The sequence below is a fragment of the Pongo pygmaeus genome, chromosome 16, assembly GCF_028885625.2.
Source record: "Pongo pygmaeus isolate AG05252 chromosome 16, NHGRI_mPonPyg2-v2.0_pri, whole genome shotgun sequence".
NCBI classification, from domain to species: domain Eukaryota; kingdom Metazoa; phylum Chordata; class Mammalia; order Primates; family Hominidae; genus Pongo; species Pongo pygmaeus.
Genome location: NC_072389.2, coordinates 86526246 through 86550537, shown reverse-complemented (window position 1 = coordinate 86550537; position 24292 = coordinate 86526246). Strand labels below are relative to the sequence as shown.

At 50.3% G+C, this 24292-nt stretch overlaps 1 protein-coding gene across 6 annotated transcripts in view; it reads right to left on the bottom strand.

Moving 5' to 3' along the window:
• Positions 1-527: 527 nt before the first annotated feature.
• The window catches only part of ARNT2 (aryl hydrocarbon receptor nuclear translocator 2), a 203047-nt gene continuing 179282 nt past the window's right edge, over positions 528-24292 (bottom strand). For 4 of the 6 annotated variants that reach the window (XM_054450819.2, XM_054450822.2, XM_054450820.2 and 1 more), the window contains exons 15-19: positions 23290-23389; positions 19711-19849; positions 18858-19023; positions 6788-6924; positions 528-4892 (exon numbers count right to left, since the gene is read on the bottom strand). In XM_054450819.2, the coding sequence (XP_054306794.1) occupies positions 4794-4892; positions 6788-6924; positions 18858-19023; positions 19711-19849; positions 23290-23389 (641 nt within the window). In that variant the 3' untranslated portion in view covers positions 528-4793. Of the gene's footprint in view, positions 4893-6757; positions 6925-12379; positions 16410-18857; positions 19024-19710; positions 19850-23289; positions 23390-24292 lie in introns of those variants that run through there. The other 2 variants (XM_054450823.2, XM_063652821.1) reach the window with 2 other exon arrangements.

Below are 24292 nucleotides of genomic sequence, written 5' to 3'. Positions count from 1 at the left end.
TCCTTCCTGTATTTTCTTAACTTCTCTGAGTTCCAGCTTCTCCATCTGTAAACCAGGGAGAGTAACCACATATCAGATTTGTATTAACAAAAATAGCATTTGTAAGGAAGCTTCTAGAGAGCCTTGCCTAACACAGACGGTCAAGAATTGTGAGTTTCCTTTTATTATTTGTTTATTTATTTTCTGTTGGTTCTAATGTAATATGATTGATACGCTAGTTTCCTTTGTTTGTTTTGTTTTGAGACAGGGTTTTGCTTTGTTGCTCAAGCTGTTCTCAAACCCCTGGGCAGTGATCTTCCCACCTCAGCCTCCCAAAGTGCTGGGATTACAGGCCTGAGCCACTGTGCCCAGCCCTAGTTTCCTTTACTATCCTAAGAAGCTAAACCTCCAAAAGGGTCACTCTTTATTATAATGTATGCCTCATCCTTTACAGATTATGACACAATACAGCCCGTAGGAGGGAGTGTAATGCAAAGGGCAGGTTCCAAGGATGGTTCAATTACAAACTTGGCCTGGGCCATTCGTCGTTCAGAGCAAAGTCATTTTTATTGTAATGAAATTTTAAAAGGGAGTTACATTAGTTACACATGTACACAACCGACTTAATAACCGTTAGTCATAGAGAACATTCAAGAAATACAAATGATTTATCCACAGCACAGTTCACATCCATAAGAAGAAAGAGAAATGGTTAAGTGCTTAAACTGTCCACTGACACCTGCTTATGAAATCTTTTTCTTTCTTCCTTTTTTTTTTAAAGGAAACTGAGATTGTTAGATGAAGCGAGCCATCCTGTTCCCGCACAGCCTGTGAAACCTCCATTTTGCCACTTTCAAGGTCAGTGCCCCGCAGGCCCTGGCCCGTTGTTGACCATAACACCAGCTTTGGCCACAAAAGCCATGGACACCTACGTTTGGAAATGTGCCTGCACCACTGTGTGGTGCCTCCTTAAATTGCCCCAGACTCCAGATGGTCAAAGAAAAGGTGAATGTCCAAGTGGCTCATGGATCCTTAGTACGGGGGGTTTGGTGGGGAATGACTCCTGGCAGGTTAGGAGACAGCAACTTAGGCCAAGCCCATATTTTCTGGTAATATAAAGGACATTTCTATTCTGACTTGTTATTCCTAGAGCTGTTCCGGTCACTGGCTTCTTCCTGTTTATGTGGCAGGTCAGAACCGTGATGGAGCAAGGTTAGCCCAGAGAGGTGAGTGTTCACATTCTCGCATAGTTTATGGGCTGCCCAAAGTGCTGCTGGGAGTGGGGAGACCACCGTTCATTCCCTGGGACTAGTTTCTCTCTCGGCTAAAGCTAGAAGGACACTGATGTTTGCACGTGTGGCTAATCTGGAGAACATGTAGTCACGTTATTGACACGGAAGAATGAAGCTCCCCAGTGTAAGTTCCTTAACAACCAGAATCCCCCCACTCTCTGCAATATTCACGTCTCATGAAATAACAACAGTGTAGAATTTGGTATGTTGGAGAGTAGAGCAGAATGTGGCTATTTGTGATGGCTGTCACTCCCTGAAGCCAAAGCTAAAAATAAAACTGGGAGGAGTGACACATGGACAGAGTGTTCTAGAGCCATCCTTGGCCATCCTGTTGCCATCACTGACCCAGTCCTGATGGAGCCTTACTGTGGCTGCATCTGTGTCCTTGCTGCTGGCCCGGGTTGTCACTGTACAGACCTCTTCTGTGGGAAGCTGTCTGCTTGCCTGGCCTAAGGAAAGCCAGTTGAAAGTCTAGTAGTTCAAACAAGGTGTGAGCGAGGAAGTGAGTCACAGAGTCAAACAAAGTCACAAGTGCCTCTCCCCTTCCTAATCCAGCTTCGAGCCCGTCTCCAGTCAGAGAGTTATCTGCTGGGCATAGGCTGAAGGACAAGCAGACCACAGGGACCATGAGCATTCTGGCCTCCAAGGCTGGGTGGGACTGGCATGGGAGGCTCTTTTGCAAACCAGGATAATTAAATCCTCTGGGCCTTTAATTCTTACTCCAGTTTGTCTTGAAAATCCTTGGTGAAAAACCCTGGGGTGCGTGCGATTCTCACAGTCCTGGGCTTCTCCCCCTCTATCACCCCTATTTTCTTATTGGCCCCATGACAGCTTTCACAAATCATAAGCAAAAAGTGGGGTCAGACTCTACTCAGATTTCCCACCTGTGCTCCTAGGACAGAGCTGGAAGGGAAGGAGGCTGGGCCTATTTAGTCATAATGCCTCCCCATCAGGTCTAGCTTTCATTCATCCATGAATCCTCACCCAAGGGCCAAGAACTGAGTTCACTGCACCCTGAACCCCTGTTGAGGTAGGAGAAGTAGATGTTGGGAGCAAGGATCCTCTCCTAATTTTGTTGCATTCCCTCAGTGCCCAGCACGGCTCCGGATACGGGGCAGGTTCACAGTCAGCGTGTTCACCTGGGCCTGTGTATGCACCTAAGAAAAGCCTCAACTCTCCTCCAAGAAACAGAAGAGGCAAAACAAACATAAGACCCCCTAGACTTCCAAACTCACAAGCTAAAGGCTATAAAAAGTCTGTTTTCATTTCACTGAGAAACACTTCTTTGATCCAAAACCTATTTTTCTGCCTTTTTTGGGGGAAAATAATTATGCCCAAGGCCTGGGGCAAGCTCAAGGCTGCTGGAGGCAGAGGTGGCCCCAAGGGCAGGGCAGGCAGAGAAAGGCCCATTCTGGGGCTGGCCCTGGGAGGATGTGCAGGGTTTCAACCACCTGCCATTTCCCCAGAAGCAAGAAAGCCTCTGAGGTTGGAGTTAACATTGCATGCATCTACAATGGACACCCAATCACCATTATAGACAAAAAGCTCTAGAAACTGCAAAGCTGGGGTTAAGTTAGAGTCTAGGAACTGCAGTCATGCACAGCTGGCGACCAGCCAAAGGCATTTTACTGAGCAATGTTTGACTTTTGTAGGTCCCCCAGCAACATTGAGCACATGGATCTCCCTGGCCAGACAGGGCTGGGGTTTAACGTGGAGTTTTCAATGGATCACAGCAAACACTTTCTCCAAACTCCTTCCTGCATGCTGGCCTCACTCCACTCTCAGGTTCCTAGAACCAATGCCACTCTTCTGGGTCCTGCAGAATCCATGGGCAGGGATGCACAGGTTGTTTCTGAGCATTTGCACTACCAAGCAGTGTCTACGAGGGCCTACCTGAAGGACTCTGGGAGGGACACAAGTGCTTTCCCAGAGGGTGGGTCCCTCCACGTGCCCTGCGGCAGCCACGGTACATTTTCTACCATATGGGAGTCAGTGGGCTGATGGGTTGGTGATAAGAAACAGGGAGAGGGAGCGTAATGGTCACAAAAGGAAGGAAACACAAGAGGCCGAAGGAGTCCTCACTAGTGCAAGGGGTGTGGGAGAAGACAGAGGTCCCTGAAAACAGGGGGATGGATTCTTAAACTCTCCTCAAATCCAAGAGAAGCACAGCAAGCCAGGGATCATGGGCTCAGAGGTCAGCCAGGCAGAAGATTCTAGAGTCAGCTCTTGTTCTTGTCTTGAGACCACCAGAGAAATTCAAGGCCAGTGGGTGTGTGGCAGAACCAGAACTGGAACCCAAGTCTTCTGCCCCTGAGACCTGCACTCTGTGCCTCCCAGAGCTGCTGTTCCTTCAGTCGGGCTGAAGAACGAAGGCTCAGGTGGCCTGGAAGAAAATGTTTCACGGTGCCCGTGTGAGGAGGCCTGGGCGTCCTACCCTGCTGTCTACATCTGTAAAGAAGGGCCAGGCCTCTGACCTCAAGGTGTGCTGTCCTGCAGGCTCTGGGCAGGCACAAGGTCCTCCTCTCACCAGTGGGGCAAGGATGAGACATGCTTATGTGGGATCAGGAACACAGCTATTCAGATCCAATTGGGAGGAGGGTGAGTGCTCCCGTGGGGCTCCTGTGGGAGGAAGGGGCTTCTTCCTCTAAGAGGAGGAGCTTGAATCTGCACCAGAGGCTTGGACCAAAGAACTGACCTATCCATGTGAGCATGCCCCTAGCTGTGCTTCCTGGTGACCCTGCTGAAGTGTCAGCCTGTTAGCCCAGCTCCCAGACCCTGGGCCGAGCATCCTCTGGTCATGGCCGGTGCTGCTGAGCTTGGGGACAGGGCCACACATTTTGGCTCTCTACATACTCTGGATTCTATACACTCACGCTGGCCACACATGACAGACACAAGGCACAACACATCCATCAGGACAGCAAGTCCATGTCACTCTGCACAAATTACATATGTCCCACAGCACAATGGATGCACAGACAGACCAGCGGAGCTGAGGGGCAGGCGCCTCTGTGTCTCTGTGCTTCTTGGCTCCAGCTGGCAGAACAAGGGCTGTGCAATCTGCTTGCCCATTTTTCCAGCATTCCCCCAGAGCCCCACGCATCCATCAGAAGTGAAAAGCAAGAAGAAATCTGCTTTCAGCATCCTGGGCAGGCCTGCTGGTGCTGCTTGGTCGCTCTGGGCATTGGCTGAACTTTCATGGGTGTAAATTGTCTATTAAGAGATTATTCACAACCAAACTTAAGGACCCACTAGGCTCACCTCCTGAGCACACACAGATAAAATACAATAAATACAACTGATCCCCTAATGTCTGCCAGGGCCCCCGGTCAGTGGCCCAGCAGCCGCGGCTGCAGGGGAGAGTGGAGCGATGACGCGCCTGGGGACACACAGCAGGGGAGATGGCTTCTGGTGGGGGGACCTGCGGCAGGGCAAGCAGGGCGAGGGTGGGCCTCGTTCACACGGGCGTCGACATCACAGTATGGGTGGCACTGTACAGCAGGAGCCTCACTCTGCCCGCAGCTACTCAGAAAACGGCGGAAACATGCCCAGGTCAGCAAAGTCTTCGATGTTATAGTTGCCAGTCCCCTGGGTTGGATCTCCCGGCATGGGCAGCATGTCCTGCAGAGGAGAGGAAAAGAGAGCCACAGGGGAGTCAGCTCCTCTGTCCGTGCACTGGGCATGTCCCAGGAGCCCAGCCTGCACTCACCCTCATGGCCATCCCTAAAGGGGCAGCCCAGAGGTCCTCCCCAGCCTTCTGCGGGATGCTCTGCAAGGGTCCTCAAATGTCTGAGACCCTGGGAAACTGTTCTCCCCAGGGAACTGTTGTGACAGCAGGTAAACGGCATTAGGACACACCTTTTGTCTATCTAAGGTTGAGTCAGGGACCCAGGGTAGACGAGAGCCCCATTGGCAGGGAGAGCCCAGGCTGGCCCCAAGCAAGGTGCACCTAACAGGTAGCAGATGGCCAAAATATAAGAGAAATGCAACGCAGAGTGGAGTGGAAGGAAGATGTGTGTGGAGACCTGGATGGCCTGTCTTCCATGTTTATCTTAGCGCAGGGACAAATCCCTGAATGGTTAGATTTCAGTTTCAACATGTCTTTCCAGTTCTCTGGGCCTCAGATGACCCATCCAGAAAATGGGAATAGCACTATTTCAATTCCTTACAGCCAATTCCCCAACATGTGTTCTGTTGAATTCTCAGCCCCTGTGATACTCTGTGAGAAAAGAATTCTGTGGACAAATAAGTTTGGGAAACAAGACACACTTTGCCTACCTCCTAGAAATCCAGTCCTTATTGGTGTAATAAAAGCTCTGATACGTCCTGCAATAAAGAAACTTAATAACTTTGTTTAACCAGTTTTTCGTAAGCTTATTTGGCCAAGAATTCTTTTTAGCATCGTGACCATGAAGATCTATGTTGGGAAATTCTGCCTTACGGGGTTGCTGTGGGGCCTCAGAATGGGCAAGGAACAAGGCCTTACAGAAGGAGGAAGGAGGAGATGGCTGCAGTCAGGGGAGGCAGGCGAAGGCCTGGGTGAGCCGTTCCCCTGCACATTCACAGAATGCTGCCCTGAGTGACATCTGAGTCCCAGGCCTTTGTCTGTGAAGACATAGCTGACCCCGGCAGGAGAGGGGCTTGGGATGAGGATGGGGTAAATGGAGCACTGATTCTTGAGAAGGAGGGGTTGCGATCCTGGGAGTCTCAGAACCCTCCCATGACGTGGTTCCTGCCCCTATCATTGCTTTGCAGGGCAGGCCTGGGGCATGCAGGACATGCCTGGGCTCCTGTTACAAGGACCTGGAGGGACGGCTGAAGGGGAGTTAATGGGCTCGTACCTCCATTTGAAGCCTTCCAGTAGGAATGTTTCTGGCTGAAAGTTGAGCCAAGGAAGCCAACAAGGGGCAGGGCCCTGCTCTGTGGGGCTGCAGCGGTGCCATCCCCAGCCACACAGTCTGCCTTAGACACGAGGGATGGTCTAGAAATGTCTCAAATAATGGAGAGTTTCAAGGTGCCCAGGTATCCTCAACCGGGGACTCTCCCTGAGCTTAACCACAGAGGAGAGCAGAGCCAGGGCAAGGATGGCACTGAGCAAGGGCCTGGGTGGGGATGTCCTCCACATCCTGGGGGCTACGGTGGGGAGAAAGAGGGTCAGCCAGTGACAGACAGCCAAGCCTGGGGGCGCCTGCAGCTCTTAGGAGAGACCCCCTTTGGCCTTGGTTTTGTGCCTCTCCCCTGGATAGCTCTGGAGTCTGGGAAGCATCTCCAACTGCAGCCTCCCCTATTGTGTGGCTTAGCTCAAAGGCTACATCAGCCCCTTCTCCTTCCCGCATGCACCTGATGTTTCTGGCTGGGTAGGATGGGGCTTTCTACTCCTGGACTCCCTCTAGCCCAGGCTGGGCCAGAACTCACGATGGCTATCGGGCAGGCGGTGGTGCGGCAGAGACCGAGGGGGAAAGGAAGCAGAGAGAAGGCGCCGGTACCTACGAGAAGGCGGTGCTCGCTCGATTTACCTGGAACACTTCAGTCTGACCGGGCTGCTGGTGGGAGTGCTGCTCACCGCTCTGCTGGCCGTGGTGCTGGCTTTGCCACTGCGACCAGACTTCCGAAGGCCGCCCTTGGAACTGCCCGCTACTTTGTCCACTTTCAGCTGAAAGATCCGACATACAGGACACTTCCTTTAAAAGCCATCCCGTGGTTCTGTGAGACCTAAGAACCACTGCGGCTGGAGGGCCTCCCGCTTCTGAAAGGCATGTTCCATCCAGAGCTGGCGGAATGTGTTTGCTATCCTCGTCTTTCTCACTGGCTGACAGATCATAAATGGAGCAGATAAGAGACACAAGAGCCCTTTGCCCAGTGGTGCAGGTACTTGGCCAGAGAGGGTAGCTCTTCCTGAGGTCACCTGCCAGGTGACTAGATGCTTTAATCCTTGGAGTGCTCCTTGCACTTGGTGACTGTGCACAAAGGCCTCCTGCGGGCATCTGGGGGCAAAGGGCATGTCTGTTGCATGCAGAGTGTGGGCTGAGAGAGGGTCTGTCCTCGGCAGTACGGTGTTGGCATGAGGAGGAAGACACACCTGCCCCTGCTCCTGACTCCCTCTCGGTCCACCAAATGCTCTTGAAAGGCATCTGGCCCCGCTAGAGGAAAAGCCTCATCTTGGCATTCCCCTGAGAACTGCCAACCTCAGCCTCTGCCCCCGAGCAACTCCTCGGAAGCCACATACGCATTATACAAGGTCCCCCTGCAGGGCCAAGCGCCACAGTCTTTTCCTGCCTGGCTCTTTGGCAGAGTGTTTTCTTTGCATCAGTTTGTTTGGGGGGAAGAAATTGGGGCACTGGTCAGACAAGACAAGGTTCCTCTGTGGGAATCAGCAAATTCATTTATAAATGAGAGCCACTTTGCTTCTGTCTTACAGTTTATATAAAAAAACAGGCAATGGAAGAAACGAAAAATAGGAAACATAGTGGAATTGGTTTTTTACATATGAGAAAGAGTCTTACTCCACTGCCCTGGCTGGAGTGCAGTGGTGCAATCATAACTCACTTCAGCTTTGGAATCCTGGGCTCAACCAATCCTATAGCCTCAGCCTCCTGTGTAGCTGGGACTACAGGTTCATGCCACAATGCCTGACTAATTAAAAAACATATATATATATATTTTTTTTGTAGAGACGGGGTCTGGCTATGTTGCCCAGGTTGGTCTCAAACTCCTGGCCTCATGCAGTCCCCCGGCTCTGGCCTCTCAAAGTGCTGGGATGAGTGAGCCACTGTGCCTATCCAATAAGTGGAATTTTGTCTAAAAACATTTTCGAGATTCAACCAAAGAGGAGGCTTAAAAAAATACCTTCAAAGAGGATACCTTTAAGGAATATCAAAAATTTTAGAAACTTTTTTTCTTGTTTCAAATCATTCAGTACCATTTTGGAGATAATGGGCTCTCTGTCAAGCTCTGGGTGGCAAGACAAGCCCCATCTTGTCCCATACTACTGTTTCCAATGGTCATGCTGGCCACAGGCAAGCCTCAGGCCCCACCCAACCCCCAACCTGGGCACTGCATTAATGTGAGGCCAGGTTAGAAAGCGTTCACGGAGAAGAATCTCTCTCTCTCCCTCTCTCTCTCTCACCCATCCACCCATATATAATGCCTGAGACATAAAGGGCTTTAATAAAACACATAAGGTCCCTTTAATGCCTTACCATTGGTGCTTTTCAAACTCTACATGATGACAATAGTTGGTAAAGAATTCTATAAAATTGAGGCAGGGTACAATTCCCCTCCTTAGCATAAGAGAGATTTAAATCTACTGTGCACATAGGATTCTGCTATAAAAAATTCATCTGCCTATGTGAAATGTCTTTTCCTAATAATCCCACACAAGATCCCAAGGGCCAGGAGGAACTCTTTCATTGAATTGTGTCCACTGGCCTCATTAATTGGCTCAGCAGAGGTAAGGCTGGGTCCACAACTGTGGCAAAGTTAAAACAGCAGCATCGCCAGCTGGAGCCATGAGGAAATTCCCACCTGACAGGCACCTGCCCATTCTGGAAGCCTGCAGAGGCTGAGCACAAGATGGGGCCTTCAGTGGGTCCATGCTGCTTGGCAGGAGGGTGGAGGGACATAGCCACCTGTGCTGAACGAAGGGCATGGTATACTGGGGGAGTGTCCTTACACATTCAGGGAGATGACTGCCACACAGGGTCACCCAGGATGCTGCTGCAATGATGGCTTCCTTGGGGCTTGCCCATCACAAATCAATGCCCTCAGCCCTTCCTCCTTAAGGCACATACCTACCTCCACTTCCCTTTGCCATCAACATTTACAGCCACCCACACACACAGCATCTTCTCTTTTCCCTCCCTTCTCAACCCTGTGCAATTACTCTACTGCCAGGCACCATCCAACAGGCATTTGAAGAGTGTCCATTCTTCTCAATCTCTCTTGAGTATCCAACACTTTTGATCATTCTGCTTGAAACTATCTTGTTGACTTTTAGGACTAACTTGATTTTGGTTCTGCTACTTCTTACACTACTCTTTCTCACGTGCCTCCTGGTCCTTACTGTAAGTGACCTTGTCTCTTAACATATGTTGAAAGCAGGGGTCTGAGTCAGGCCTCGTCTCTCATCAACAAACAAGAAGGAAATAACCTCTCCTAATCTCATCAACTGACTCATTCATTTATTCACTTGGCAAATATTTCCTGAGCTCCTGCTCTGACGTGGGCTCCATGCTGGTACTGTACATACACTGGAGAATAAGATCGTTTCTCTCTCAACAAACATATAGCATGGTTGGGAAAGGGAGCAAACAGGCGATTCTGCACAGGTGAGAGCTGCTCTAAGAGTCGGAGGAACTAGAATAAAAACCCTTACGAGGGATACCTAACTAGCCATGACAAGTAGAAAAGGTTTTTCAGAGATCTCAGATGACACCAGAAGGGGAATTAGTAATTAATCGGGTATAGGGCTTGGAGGTGAGGTTGAAAATAATTATAGAGAAAAAGGTCAGTCTGTTCAAAGGCCTGATGGTGAAAGAGGGCTTGGTTCATCCGGGCATCTACAGGTGGCTCAGGATGGAAGAGGAATAGAGTGAGATCAGGCAAGTCATAAGAGATAAGGCTGGAGGGTAAGCCAGGGGTCAGGTTCCACACTATCAGTATGACCAACTTTGGGGACAACAGAGAAACACTGAAGGTTTTTAAGCAGAAGCAGGAAGCACACAGATTTGTATGGTCCACGGGTGGGTGGACAAAAAGAGAGGGAAAGAGACCAACCGAGAAAGGAATGGGGTAGACAAGAGGAGAGGGAAGGAGCCAGACGGGAGGAGGCTGCTGTAGCAATCCTTGCAAGAGATGACAGTGGCTCAAAACATAGAACAAAAGCCAGCTGGAGAGCAGTGGGTGGATTTGAGATGTGATGGAGAAGGAGGTGCCTCGGCTTGTTGATTGATTACTGACTGTGCTGAGGGGTGTGAGTGGGAAGAGCTAGGGATGATAAACTTGCGTTTCTGGTGGTATTGACAGCCCCAGCTTCTCTCCTAAGCTTTGGCTCCATCCATCCCTGCCACGTCTAAGCAGTATGAAAGACACCTTAAGCTCTCCATACCTAAAGTAATCATCTTGCCTCCTCACATAGTCTGGAGGGGAAGAACACAAGCATAGGCTCTTTCCCCTCACTCCCACTTCAAGTCTAATCAGTGGCTGGGGTCGGCTGAGTTCCCACTCCCCTAAATACCATCTCTCAACTCCTACCTGCTTTCCTCCATTCTCACTGCCCCAACCAGTGCTGTGAGTCACGGCCACACCCACTGCCCCCATAACCACACAGCTACTGGTGTGATCTCCCTCCAACAGTAGTCCACTGCTTACAGACTGCTTAGTGGTTGACCGTGGTCTATGCAGGAACATCCATGTTCTGGATGTTGGCATGAAGATCCTTTGCCATCTGGATCTATTTTTAGCCTCATCTCCCACTTCATGTCTAATTCCAGCCCCTCTTGCCCTAGTCACATGACAATACTTGCATGTCCCCCATGAGCCACACGCAGTTACATCTCTGTGCTACTGCACATGTGTTCTTTCTGTCATGTACATCCTTCCCCTTCTCTGTGCCTGGACAATTCTAGTCAGGTTCAAAGCCCTAATCAAAGATGACCTTGTGTGACTGACTCCCTCAGTCACTGTCTCCTCTTAGCTTGCCTGTGGCCCATCACACTATATTGATTTACTACAAATTATGAGGACTTGAGGCAAAGGACTGTATCTATGTCTACCCCAGGCTTTGCTGAAAATAGTGCTTGGAATATAGAAGTCTTCAACAAGAACTTGCTGAGGGAAGGAGGAAGGAAGGAAAGAAGGAAGTAAGGAAGGAAGGAAGGAAAGAAGGAAGGAAGGAAAGAAGGAAGGAAAGAAGGAAGGAAGGAAGGAAAGAAGAAAGGAAGGAAGGAAGGAAAGAAGGAAGGAAGGAAGGGAGGGAGGGAAGGAGGAAGGGAGGGAGGGAAGGAGGAAGGGAGGGAAGGAGGAAGAGAGAGATGGGAGCGAGAAGGACGAACATGAACATTCCATAAACTTTTATTTCTATTTGCATTTGAGGTTTCCTGGGTATAATGAAATAAGCACACATTCTCTCACCAGTCTTACCTCAGTCACAGCCAGAGATGAGGTAGGGTGGAGGGGAATAATGATTAGAGGAAGATTAGCTCTCTATTCATATTTGGGGTACTTGATTCTATTAATTACATATGTCAGATTTCAGAATAAAAATTCTTAATGTTCTGCAAAGGGAAAAAATCAATTAACGGGATTGCTTTGGAAATAGTCAAGGAAGAATTTTGGGAGTACTGACCATGTGCACATCGTATGACTATATGCTATGAATCATGCTAGGTATTTAACATTGTTTCAATTCATCTTTTCTTCACTCTGACTCTAAGAACCATGAGCCCATTATCCACACTTTTCAGATAAGGAAACGGAGGCGCAAAGACATCAAGACATTAGCCCAACTCATTTAGCCTACAAATGCCAGACCCAGGGTTTGAACCTAGATCTTTCTGACACTGAGGGCCACGTGCATTCATTTGATACAGTGTTTAAATTGAGTCCAACTTTATACCTAATACTGAGCAGCATGTTGATAATGCAGTGGTGGTCAAGCCCGGCCACTGAGCAAGTCACTAGGCAAGCAGAATTGCTATGAGCTCTTACAAGGGAAGTCCAGGCCGCCATGGGAGGACCTGGGACTAGGCCCTCACTCAGATTTGAGTCTTCCTAGAGGAACTTACATCCGAACAGGTGACCTGAAGAATGAGTTCACTGGCCATGTGGTGGAAGAGATACGGGGAAAGTCCTCTTTTCACCCTCTGCTACTGAAAGTTTATTTTTTCTCCTGAATTGTATTGACCACTCTGACCAGATAGTGAGCAAGAACTTCAATGTAATCGCTCCTGGATGACAGAGCACTGTGGGTTCTTAACCTAAATCTGACTGACCTGCGCTGCGTATAAACGGTGAGCAGGGGCTTCCCATGGCTCACCCCACGGTGTACCTACAAGCCTTTTTCTGGAAACAAACAAACAAACAAACAAAAAACAAAATAAAACCTGGTGTTCACCAAAATCCTTGTATTACTTTATTGTTCCAAAGCCACCTACATAGTTACAAACTATGAGCTGAGTTCTAGCCATGCTGTGTTCCTTTCACTCTGGTAGCTTCCTGAGCATGGGCTGGGCTGCTACAGCCACCTCCCAGCCCAGATAGACTGTGTTACGGGCTGATAATACCTGGGCCAGCTGTGTGGGCTTTCAGACCACGGGTCAGAATCTTGAGGAACTTATGGGTTCCTAGGTCACAGAGGCAGGGATGACATCCTCCTTTTTTAAAAATTTGAAGCTCAATGCTATCATTCTCCTCTCATTAACATTTTTCCTTGTGAGGTTCAGCTGATTTGGAAATTGCCCTAAGATTTAAGGCTCACTTGAAGTCCTGCTTGGAGGTCCTATGTGGTTGGGTTTAGCTCAGTGGTTCCCAATCGGGTGATTTTGTGCAACCCCACCCCCCCACCCACCAAACCAAGGGGGACATTTGACAATGCCTGGAGACATTTGTCATTATCATAAACAGAGAAATCCTAGTAGGTAGAGGCAGGGAGATGCTGCTGAACCCCCTATAAGGAATAGACAGCCCCCCCACAACAAAGAATTATCCAGCCTAAAATGTCAATAGTGCTGACACTGAGAAACCCTGCTGGATAAAGTAACAAGGTGCACCAAAGGGCAGCTCATTCTCTTACAAATGCCTTCTAGGCAGAATAAAAACACACCTTATAGCAAGGATCACAGTCTTCCTAAGCCTTCTGGCTAAGGCCTCACCTTTTCAACACTAACTAGTATTAGGGATGGAGAGGTCTATAATTCCCCACAATTCACTGGTAAAAATGTCCAGGACTGAGCTTTGTGGGCAGGAGCTGGGGAGGAAGAGGGTGCATGGTGTCTGCAAACATTTCAGCTCAGCAAAATCCTACCGGCTCCCTGCCTGTGCTTAGTCTACCCTGTTCCCCTATTTCGAATTATGCCTTTCGTTTCTCACTCCAGATATTTTTGAAATAATAAATTCCTTTTTTTTTTTTTTTTTAAGCTGGAGTCTTGCTCTGTCATCCAGGCTGGAGTGCAGTGGTGCAATCTCGGCTCACTGCAACCTCCACCTCCCAGGTTCAAGCAATTCTCCTGCCTCAGTGCGCACCACCATGACCGGCTAATTTTTGTATTTTTAGTAGAGACAAGGTTTCACCATGTTGGCCAGGCTGGTCTCGGACTCCTGGCCTCAAGGGATCAACCCGCCTCAGCCTCCCAAAGGGCTGGGATTACAGGTATGAGCCACCACACCCAGCCTGGAATAACAAATTCTTTCAATTCTCCTCTCCAAAGTGAATATGGGCTAGGTGGGGCAGACTGGGATGGACATGGCTCTTTTACAAAAAGGCATGTGTTCTGGATGTGTTTCTCGAGCTTTGTAAAAGACATTCATCCCCAGAGTTGTTAGTTTATCTATTGTGACCTGCTTTAATCTGTATTGACCTGATCTGACTTGTGTCATACATGGATGAATTGCTTTAGAGACCTCACCCTAAACTGAGAAGCATGTGGGGAACAAGGAGCTATGGACATGCTGGCGCTTGCCAAGACATTATTATCTGGAAAGCATGCTGCTAAGAAAATAATGTAACTTAGATCCTACATATGTGTATGCCACACTTGGAGCAAGTCAAGGAATTAAAACCTGATCTGCTACAGCACCTTTGAGCCATTTCTCTTTAAGCAACCTGTGCACTTGGCTCCCTGCATTTCTCCAAGAAACAAGGTAATATCAACAAGCAGATGCCTGGCAGTAGTTGAGATGAAAAGAAACTGAGCAATTTGAGGATTCAGGTCATATACATTCTTGCCAGTTATCAATTTATTGCCTCTTGGCTCTAAATCCATCCTTCTTTGCCCTGTTTCATGATACTGAAACTACACCCTGCAAACATTTCTCCTTTGTCAGTGAGTGCAGCGTTAGGCTTTCTCAACAGAGGACGCTGGAGGGACAAGCGAGGTACTGCAAAGATGTGGCTTCTCTTCCTGGATCAGGTGTTTCTTTCCTCCTGCAGTGTATCTAGCAGCAGTGTGCAGGATGTCAGGGCGCTCCCTCTTCAGCACATTTCTCTACCACCCAGAGGCTGCTTCCTGTGAGTCAGTTTTACCTGCGGGCACTCCCTGGGGAAATTCTTGGCCGCCTGGTGGGTGGGTGTGTAGACCATTTCTGGTCCATCTGTACTCCCTACTGAGTGGCTCAGTCAGCTGGCAGGCTGCTTTTACAGACCCACTGCAGTCCAGAGCATCCACAGTGTGTTACCAAGACAGATGCACATTCTCCAACAAGGGCTGAACCTCAGGTTTTGTGGGGTGGGGTCTCCTCTTCCAAGTTCTTAGTTCCTGTCTTGTCTACTTTCCCTTAGCCTTAGAGGTAGAAGCTGCTGCCCACATTTATTATTTCTGTATTCCTCAGGGTCCTTCTTAACCACCTTTTATTAGTCACAAAATCTTCAAATTTTTCCTGTTTAAATTACTGCCATGGTTTCTGTCTCTTGACTGGGCCCTACAGGCACAACACTTTCCCCACTTACTTTGTTAAGGGAATAAATGCTTGGATTTTTCAGGGCTTAAGTAAATGGATTGTGTAGTTTCCTAATGGATGCTACATTTCAAATGGCTAGGTTTTTGCTGTGACTGGACTCAAAATGAAAATGATACTAAGACTGGAAACACAATTATGATAGCAGTAAAGCTCAAGATAACTTGAAAGGTCTGAAATGGAAGAAATGCTTTGGCTTGACTCCTGAAAGCTCGTGGAACAAAACCAGCATGTGTTTCACAGAAAGGGCTGAGACCCAGGCAGGGCCGTTTTTTCTCACTCAATGTATAAACTCAGCCTACAAGGCTATCCTGAGGAGTCTGATACAGTCGAAGCACTGTTCAAAAGTGACATGCTATGCTTGTCACAACTCAATGTCTGCCCCTGGTCCACCACTGGGTGATGTCCGGCAAGTCTGCTCAGCAGGCATTCCAAAACCCCTGCCTGCTCCAGCCAGCCAGAAGCGGGAGGCTGGGATCAATTGCGTTATCTCTCTGGGCTCTGGGCTCTGGCCATGGATAATGAACTGAGGCCAGGTACCGTGGGGTGCTGCCAGGCCTGGGAACCCATCAGTGCCACACCAGTAGGCCCCAGGGCTGCACAGAGGGCACTGGGAAGCCACTCAGATGTGCCCATGCTGGGCTAGGGTGTATGTCCATTGCAAATGTAAACACTGCCTGTTTTTTAAGCCTGCTTTGTGTTTAATAATTAATGAAACTGACCATTAATGGGGCAGACTGCTCTGTTCCTTCTCCATTCACCGATTCTTACCTGTTCTGTTCCTTCTCCACTCACCCATTCTTACCTGCTCTGTTCCCTGCACCCTTTCTCACTGTGCCCTCGGGAGTAACCATCCTCACTAACGAACAACAGTTTGGGTCCTCTTCCTAACCACACACCCTCTTTCTTCTGTCCTTAACCAAAGCCTGCCCTCTTCTCCCAGCCAGCACTCCACTTCCTTGAAGCCCTGTGGAGTAAAAGCTGACCGTGTGGTCAGAAGGGGGTCTGGTGTCCACCCATTTTCCAGGCCCCTCTACACCTCTGATGTGAACCCCAACACCTTATCCTGGGTCCCCTCTGCCTGCACTGGGAGCTTTTCCCCAGCAGCGTACTCATCACAGACAATGACAGCAACCCCTCGCCTCGAGGTCTCCCTCTCCCTCCCAAGACTGTGCCTCCCTTCCTGCTCTCCTGCTCAGCTTCGTCTCCATTCCATCACCTGCTCACTCCACCACAGCCTGGCTTTCAACACACTCTCCCTGCATCCTATTCCACTCAAACAGCTGTGGCCAAAGGTAACACATGATGCACTGATGGCAAGGCCATAGGAATCTTCTCAGTCCTTCATTTCTCGATTTTATACTCTTTTTCCATGCCCTCATTGGAAGGGTTCCAGCCCCTTTCTCATGAATGTACATCAAGGGCCATCTGCTGGGACATCCAATTCCTGCTTAATTCTGAGGTCTCCTGTGAATGGATTTGAAAATGATGGTAAGTACAGAGTAGTGGATGGGAACACAGTCTCAGAGGTACTGACCAGCTTTGATTCTTGGCTCCAAAGGCATGATTCTGCTATTATCAGCTACAGTAAGTTAGCCTGGGTAAGTTATCTGACCTCAGTGTGCCTTAGTTTACTTATCTGTGAGATGGGAATAATAATGGTATCTCCTTCTTAGGGCTATTGTGAGCACTGAATGAATGCTACATGCTAGCATATAATAAGTACCCACTAACGGCAGGCTGCTGTCATTACTATTATTATCATCTGAGTGTGAGATAGCTCAAAGGCAAATGTAAAAACCGAACCTGGAGCCCCATCTGTGTTGAGCTTGTTCTTGGCCATCAGTGGTGCAGTGGCCTCAACCCAGGGCTTTGTCCTTCCTACGTCCCATCTCCATTTATACTTCAGGGCCTGGCATTTGTTTAGTGGAGACTAGACAGAGGCATGGAGCTAAAGGCACTGAATGGTTGGGGCAGGGAAGTGGCCTGCCCACCTGTCTTGTCTTGGCCACAGTGGGATGCTCCAAGACCTTGCCACGGTTGCATATTAGCTGTGCTCCGAAGCCTCTCTTGACCCCATCAGACATAACAACTGTCCTGGCCTGCAGCCACAAGGGCCCCCACGCAGACCATGGCTGCCGCACCTGCAGACTGTCCTGCCTGCCTCCCTTTACCTGTCTGTCTCCCCTGACCCAGTCTCTGGACTGGTCCTTCTCTGGGTGGAGACCAGGTCTCCTGCCTTCTCTTTTCCAGGGCTGATTCGGGGCCTGGCACTGAAGGTTTTTTTGAGTAGATCGGTGCCGGATGGTCCCTGGACTTCCGGGAAGGACTAGGTACCCAGGAGGCCTTGAGTCTACGAGGCCCACTTTCAGGAGGAGGTGAAGGGTCTCTCCACACCCAGGTGAGGAACCAGATGTGGAGAAGGATCTCACGTGTGACTGCAGGAAGGTGGATGCTATCCTGAGAAACAGGATTCTGGGCTCAAGGTGGTAACTGTGCTGAGTGCCTGGCTGACTTGAAAGCAACTGCTACGGGGTTTCTCCTTCCTCAGACAGGGTGCTGTGCTTCTAAACTTGGTTCCAGTGAACCACGTGGCAAGAGTACTTAACAGGCGAAGAGGAGAACACACTGCAAGTAAATGGGACTAAGGCTGGAGGGACAAGCATGGCCTCAGGAAATGCTGTGCTCCAAGATCTTGGGCTGAGTGGGGCTGACATGCTGCTGTTAGCGGAGGAGGTGGGGAGGGCTGGGCAGCAGATGACAACTCTCCATTGTGTGCTCGGAGCTCTGCACAGCATTTTTCTTTCTTTTGTTTTTTCAGACGGGGTCTCACTGTGTCACCCAGGCTGGAGTGCAGTGGTGTGATCATGGCTCACTGCAGCCTCAACGTCCTGGGATCAAATGATCCTCCTACCTTAGCCTCCTGAGTAGCTGGAATTACAGGCATGCACCACCACACCTGGCTAATTTTTTTTTTTTTTTTTTTTTTTTTTTGTAGAGACAGGGTTTTGCTATGTTGCCCAGGCTAGTCTCGAACTCCTGGGCTCAGGTGATCTGCCACCTTGACCTTCCAAAGTGCTGGGATTACAGATGTGAGTCACCACGCCCTGCATGCACAGATTTGTTCATAAGGCTGACAGACAAGCAGTTCTAATGGAAGCTTTTAACTTGCCACGTGGAAATTCAGATGTTTGAGCTCAGCTTCACACTCATCTGAGGAATCAATTCTGTAGAGAAAAGCTCTACGAGCCGCACTGCTGGATGTCACCCAGTGACCTCACTGTGAGATAGCAGGCACCAGCTTGGACTTCTTACCAGGACCACGGGTCTCTTACGAGCCTGTCCTGACGTGGAGTGGAGCCCCAGCCCTGGGAGACATGCTGAAGAGGTTCCTTAAACACATGGAGAGTGGGCAAGGCCCAGGATCCTGAGAAATGCACAGGACACAGTGGTTCCTTAACCCTCTATGGCCTGAGGTTTTGTTAACAAAGTAAGATAGGTGTTCTTAATATTTAAAAGAGAGAGAAAACTTTGCAGGGTTATTCATGCAATTGATTGTCTCTATAGCTATTCTCTAGTTTCTTGAAACAAGACTATAAGGTTTTTGACTTGGGGGACCTGAAAATCCTTGCCAGGGCCATAATGGGTTAAAATGGTATTCAGATCACATCACAGCACAGCACATTTCCAGTGCCTTGAAAATGATAAAGTCAAATCACAAAGCCAAGGCCTAAGCATCCAGTCTCTTAGGAACACCACAGGCCTCCTCATAGCCAGAGAGAGAGGCGGTACTTGGAAACTTCCAGACCTTGTTTTGGTAGCTGGGAGCTTGGAGCTCAGTCTCCTGAATTCAGGATGTTCAGAAAGCATTTGTGCTGGCTTTCCCAGAATCTCACTCCCTCATTCCCCACCTACCGAACCCTGGAGTCCTGTTGGCAAGACTGGAGTAGGCATTCCCGCTTGGCGAGGAGGTAGCTGGGCTGGAGAGGGGGCTGTAGGAAGAGGGGTCTGCCGGGTAGGTGTGGCTCGTTCCAATCCCAAAGGGAGATGACTGAGTCTTGCTGGACTGAGATGGGATTTGCTACAATCAGGACAAAGCAAAGAGATGAAAAGCATCACCAGCAGACCCCCGCCCCCAACCCATGCCCCAGGCTGGTCGCAGGGGCAGTGCCTGCTCTGGGTTGATAGTGACTCCCCATGGCCCTCTTGTCTGGCTAGGCACAGGCCTGGGATCACCCCGGTGTGTGAGGGCCCAGGAACTGCAGGATCTTTGGGGCACGTCTGGTTGAAGTTACTCCCCAGGGCTACAAGGATCCGGGCCCTCTGGTGTCTGGTTACCAAGGCCTTGGCATTATGAACACCCAGAACTCCCTCAGCCCAATCAACACCCACCCTCACAGTGACTATGAGGGTCTGGGGGTGTCACAAGGGTTGATGGTTTCATGCCCTCCTGGCGCAGGAGCAGCCAGAGGTCCAGAGTAGTGAGGGGCTCATTCTTGATGGGGTGTCTCAACCTGCCCAACCTTTTCCTGCCAGCTGCCTCAGGGCATAGCTGTAAGGAGAAAAGGCTGCGAAGTTGCAGACTGGGCGCCTGGCTCTCCGAGAGCCCTGAGGGTGGCTGGTGCTCCTGAGTAGCCAGCTGCTGTTAGGGTGGTTGGTTCCAGCTAGGAGCCGACCCATCCTCAGAGTCGCAATCCAAAGAAAACACTTCCCAGAGTGCTCTGCCTCTCTGGGCACCCAGGGGAGATGCCCTCACAGATGCCCATACCTGTCCCGGAAAGGGCGGGCGACTCCCTGTCCACGCCACCTGACTCTGGTTTAGCTGCCGGGAGATTTGGGACATGTTCTGGCCCGTGGAAGAAGAGGACTGAATATCATTCACTCCAGGCACATGAACCACTGAAGAGCTAGAAAAAAGGAAAATGCATTTATCCCAAGGACACACCTGGTTTGCATGAGTCTACGTGCCCAGCCAACCACACAATCCGCCCTGGGCCATCTTCCTGACTCTCTCTCCATGCAGCACGTCACTAGAGAAAATGACTCACACATCGTGAGCCTCCAAGCCCCTTGGCCGTCCTCCTCTCCCTTCAGGGCTTCCTCTACACTGCTGAGTAGTCCTGCCATGTCCGGTAGTCTGGTACTTCCTCTCCTCATTCTCCCCAGGGTCTCCCACACACTCCTCAGCCCCTATCCTACGCCTGTACATCCTCTGCTCTCAATAGATGATTTGGTTCCCAGAAAGAGAGAAGCTTCTTAGAATAAAAATCAATCCCGGTGTTCACTCACTCTTTTGTGCTCTGGTTAATTTGTTCCTTTGGGGCACCTATGAGGCTTAAGGATTCAGGAAATAGGTTGCAGGCTGTCAGTTTTAAACGGAAAGAAGCTTCTCAATGAAAACCTGCTGGATGGGGCCTAGTCCTGCTACCCAGAGTTTACATCTCCCACCTTCAGTTCACCTTCGACTTAACTCAGTTTGTCTTTATTAGGCCCCTGCTGTGTGCCGTGCTCTCTGCATATCCTTTGCAGGCTAAATCTCTGACCCTGCTTAGCTCCTCGGCAGGCACTGTCTGTACCACCAGGCGCTTCTTCCAGGAGATTTTCCGGGCTATGTCGATTACATGAGAGGCTCATCAAAGACTAAGAGGCTGGGGGCAGACTTTTACTTTGTTTCAGGCCCCTCCTCCTGCCTCCCTGGGACTGGCTCAGCATGGAGGGCAGTGCGCTGGGTGCCCATCAATCAGTCAAGTAGGGCAGAACGGGGCTCATCACAGAAGGCTTTGGTAGATTTTCAGCTCCGTGTTAAAAGAAAGGCAAGCCAGAGATCAGTAGAGATTGGGTAAAATTTTACTATTGTATTCTAATAAGTTTCCTATGCTATCGGATCCCTTTTAAAATAGGGAGAAACCAAGAAAGTCAGAGACATTCTTGTGCTGATCATTGTAAAACAAGTTCAGTCACTTATATAAAGGAGACATCATTTCCATCTTCATACAATCAATTCCTCATTTAACATAAGGGCTCCTTTCCCATTCTCCTTCCTAATGAAAATATTGCTTCAGAGGACATTTTCTGGTCACTACTGTCTAGTAGGGCCCTCTCCCACAGACCCCAGCCCTTGGTGTCCTCCCCAAAACACTGATTGATGAGGGCCGCTATAGCGTAGATGGCCCTAGGAAAGGCGCCTTGGCAGAAAGGGATGGGCTTCTTGGGGCAAAGCGCCAGCCCTTGTGCACAGCCCCCCCTGGGGGCCTCTGGGCTACAGCTGCCTGCCTTAGTATGGACAGGCAGGGGCCAAAACTGGCAGGACCAGAGCGGGAGGACTGTGGGTGAGGATGCACTTTGGGTGCCAGCAACACCATTCTGCAAGTGGCCCAGGGTTCCCTATGGCTGTATTGGGCCCCAGAGTCCTTCATCCCACAGCTTACCCCATCCCAAGCCAGCTCAGACCCTTCAGATATATAGGAAATTCTGCCCATTCCACAGGCTTTAGCCCTAACAGGCATCCTTTAATTAACTCAGTCATTTATTCATTCATTTTACAGACTAGTACTCAGCAAGTGCTTTTTCTATGCCAGGCCCTGCACAGGTGTTCGGATGTTCCCTGGATTCCTTCCCCACATTGCCAGCTGCCCCAAGCCTGCTTTTCCTTCCCCATCACTGATCACTGCCCTGTGTACCCTACATTTTTGGTTCTATGACAACAGCGTCGCCCAGGCTCTGCGCCTCATGCTGGACTGTCTGCCCTGAGCACTGTCTGCAGCTTCACTCTTCTCCTAAAGGTCATCAGTGATGGTGTCCTCCTCCTCAGCATGGCCCCCACGGCTGCTACGGCAGACAGGGCTCAGGGCAGACAGTCCAGTGTGAGGTGCAGAGCCTGGGTGAGGCCGTTGTCATAGAACAACGTGGTCATCCTCTGTTTCTCCCATTAGTGAGGCCTCCTCCAACAACACCTCCTCCAAGGCTTCACTCAGCACACTCCTCAGGCCCTTGCACCCCTGCCCTGGTCAGGAGGCAGAACCTGACTTTTGCTTTCAGGCCTAGCTGAAGAGTCAGCCAGACCTTCTCTGGTCATGCCACCTTGGGCTGTCCCCTTGCCTTTGAACTGTCCCCTCCTTGCCTTCTGCTGCTGTACCCTCCCTGATACCCTTTGTCCAGAGTGGAGGACAAGCAGCAAGTGTCACAAGGACCCCATGAACATGAGCACCCGGGCAGGGCTGGCACAGGGCTTGGCATCAACTGAGATCGGTCAACGCGTGCTGAGTAGCTGAGTAACTCAGCAGCCAAGAGAAGTCTAGGGGCTTGACTATTGCTCAGCAGAGTGGCATGACCTGCAGTGATGATGGTTAGGGACTGCTCACGGAGGGCTGCCATCTTGTCTGCTGTCCCCAGACCAGAGGCCCTGCCTGCAGCCAGAGCTCCCCAGAGCCTCAGAGCAGTGTGCAATTCAGCGAGACTCAGCTGCAGGCATGGCCAGAGCCACTGCAATGTCTGCTAATCTGTCTCCAGGAGGTCTGTCCATGAACCAGTGTGGAAGCAAGATCCTCATTCCTCGTGGCTAGAGCAGTTCCTTGGCAGGGCCCTCTCTCTGGCTGGCCAGCCCCACCTGCCCTCCTGGCCTCTGCATCTGGAAGCTCTGCTTAGGGTCTGGCCAACCTCGCTGGAGGAGCCCTGCCCTGATGGGCACGAGGAACTTAGGGTGTCCGGTGGGCACAGGTGAGTGCCCACACACCCTCCCCAAGAGCTGCCAGCCTCTTCTCTGACCGTTCTTCCCAGCTGATGCTTCTGTCTCCCCAGAAGTCAGTGGAGCCAGGCCTTGCTTCCAGTGATGATGTCAGGGCTTCCTCAGTGACCTACCAAATGCCCTTGATGCTAAGAACCAGAGCCTTGGGAAGGTTGGACACCCTGCCTGAAGCCTTGACTGCCCTTTAGGATGAAGCTCAGACATGGTGGGCTGAGCTGACCAGTCTTCCTTGGATTTGGCTGTAGCCTCTGGGCACCAGATGACAGGATACTTCTTGCTACCTTGTCAGCTGTTCCCAGCTCCAGCTCACTTGGGTCCTGGCTAGAGGGAACTCACTCCCTTCTCCCTGGCAATCACTGCTACAGAGCACAGTGGCTGGTGCTGTTCACATCCAAGAAAGAGTAACTGACACCAGGAATCTATGGCAACTCACGGAGGGCTCACAGAGCAGAAGACCCACCAGAATCCTCAGTTCAGCCCAAGGTCTGAGCGCCGGTAACCACTAACTCATGCTTACAGCCCACAGAGCTGTGCTCTGAGACCCAGGGCTTTCTTGGCGAGGGAGCATCTTCCCATGCCATTGACCCCCTCACTGGCACATACCTGAAGGCCTTTCCAGAGTGTCCAGAGGGAAATGGGCTTCCTTGGGAGTAGATCTGCTGGGTTCCTGCTGCAGAGGCTGAGCTCATCATCTTCTTCTCCGCTAGGAAAACCAGAGCAGGAGTCACATGCGAAGGTTCCCTGCTCTGCAGACCACAGAGAAGGCTGCCCCAAGAACAGGTGCAGGGGTGGGCATGGGAACAGGAGGACACAAGTCGGGGCAGCCCACCTGCACACAATCTTCTCAGCCTTGCCTCTGCCTCTTCATCTCCCCTGGAGCCTCCCTGGCATATGAGGGCACTGGGCTGTTGTTCCTGACCCCTAGGCTAGGCCACAGGCTGCTTGACGGCAAGGCTTTTTTGGAGAGTGGGGAAGATTAAAAGAATTAATGAGGCTAGGCATGGTGGCTCGCACCTGTAATCCCAGCATTTTGGGAGGCTGAGGCAGGCGGATCACTTGAGGTCAGGAGTTCACAACCAGCCTGGCCAACATGGTGAAACCTTGTCTCCACTAAAAATACAAAAATTAGCCAGGTGTAGTGGCAGCCATCTGTAGTTCCAGCTATTTGGGAGGCTGAGGCAGGAGAATCGCTTGAGCCCAGAAGGCAGAGGCTGCAGTGAGCTGAGATCACGCCACTGCACTCCAGCCTGGGCAACAGAGCAAGACTCTGCCTCAAAAAAAAAAAATTAATAAGAGTTCTTTCTCAGACATTATTTTATCCAATCTTTCCAACCCTGAGGGGTAGGGATTCCAAGTCCTCTAGTTCTGGGTGAGGAAGCATAGGGTAACAGTGAAGAGGATGGACTCTGATCTCAGCTCTCTGGGTCTGAATCCCATCTCTAGGGTAAGAGGTGCAACCTTGGACTATTACTTAATCATCCTCTGCCTCAGTTTCCCAACAGAAAGAAGGCGAGAATAAAAGTATCTTCCTCAGAAGGCTGTAGTGACAATTCAGTGAGTTAACCTAAGTGCTTACGACAGTGCCTGATTAACAGAGCAAACAGAA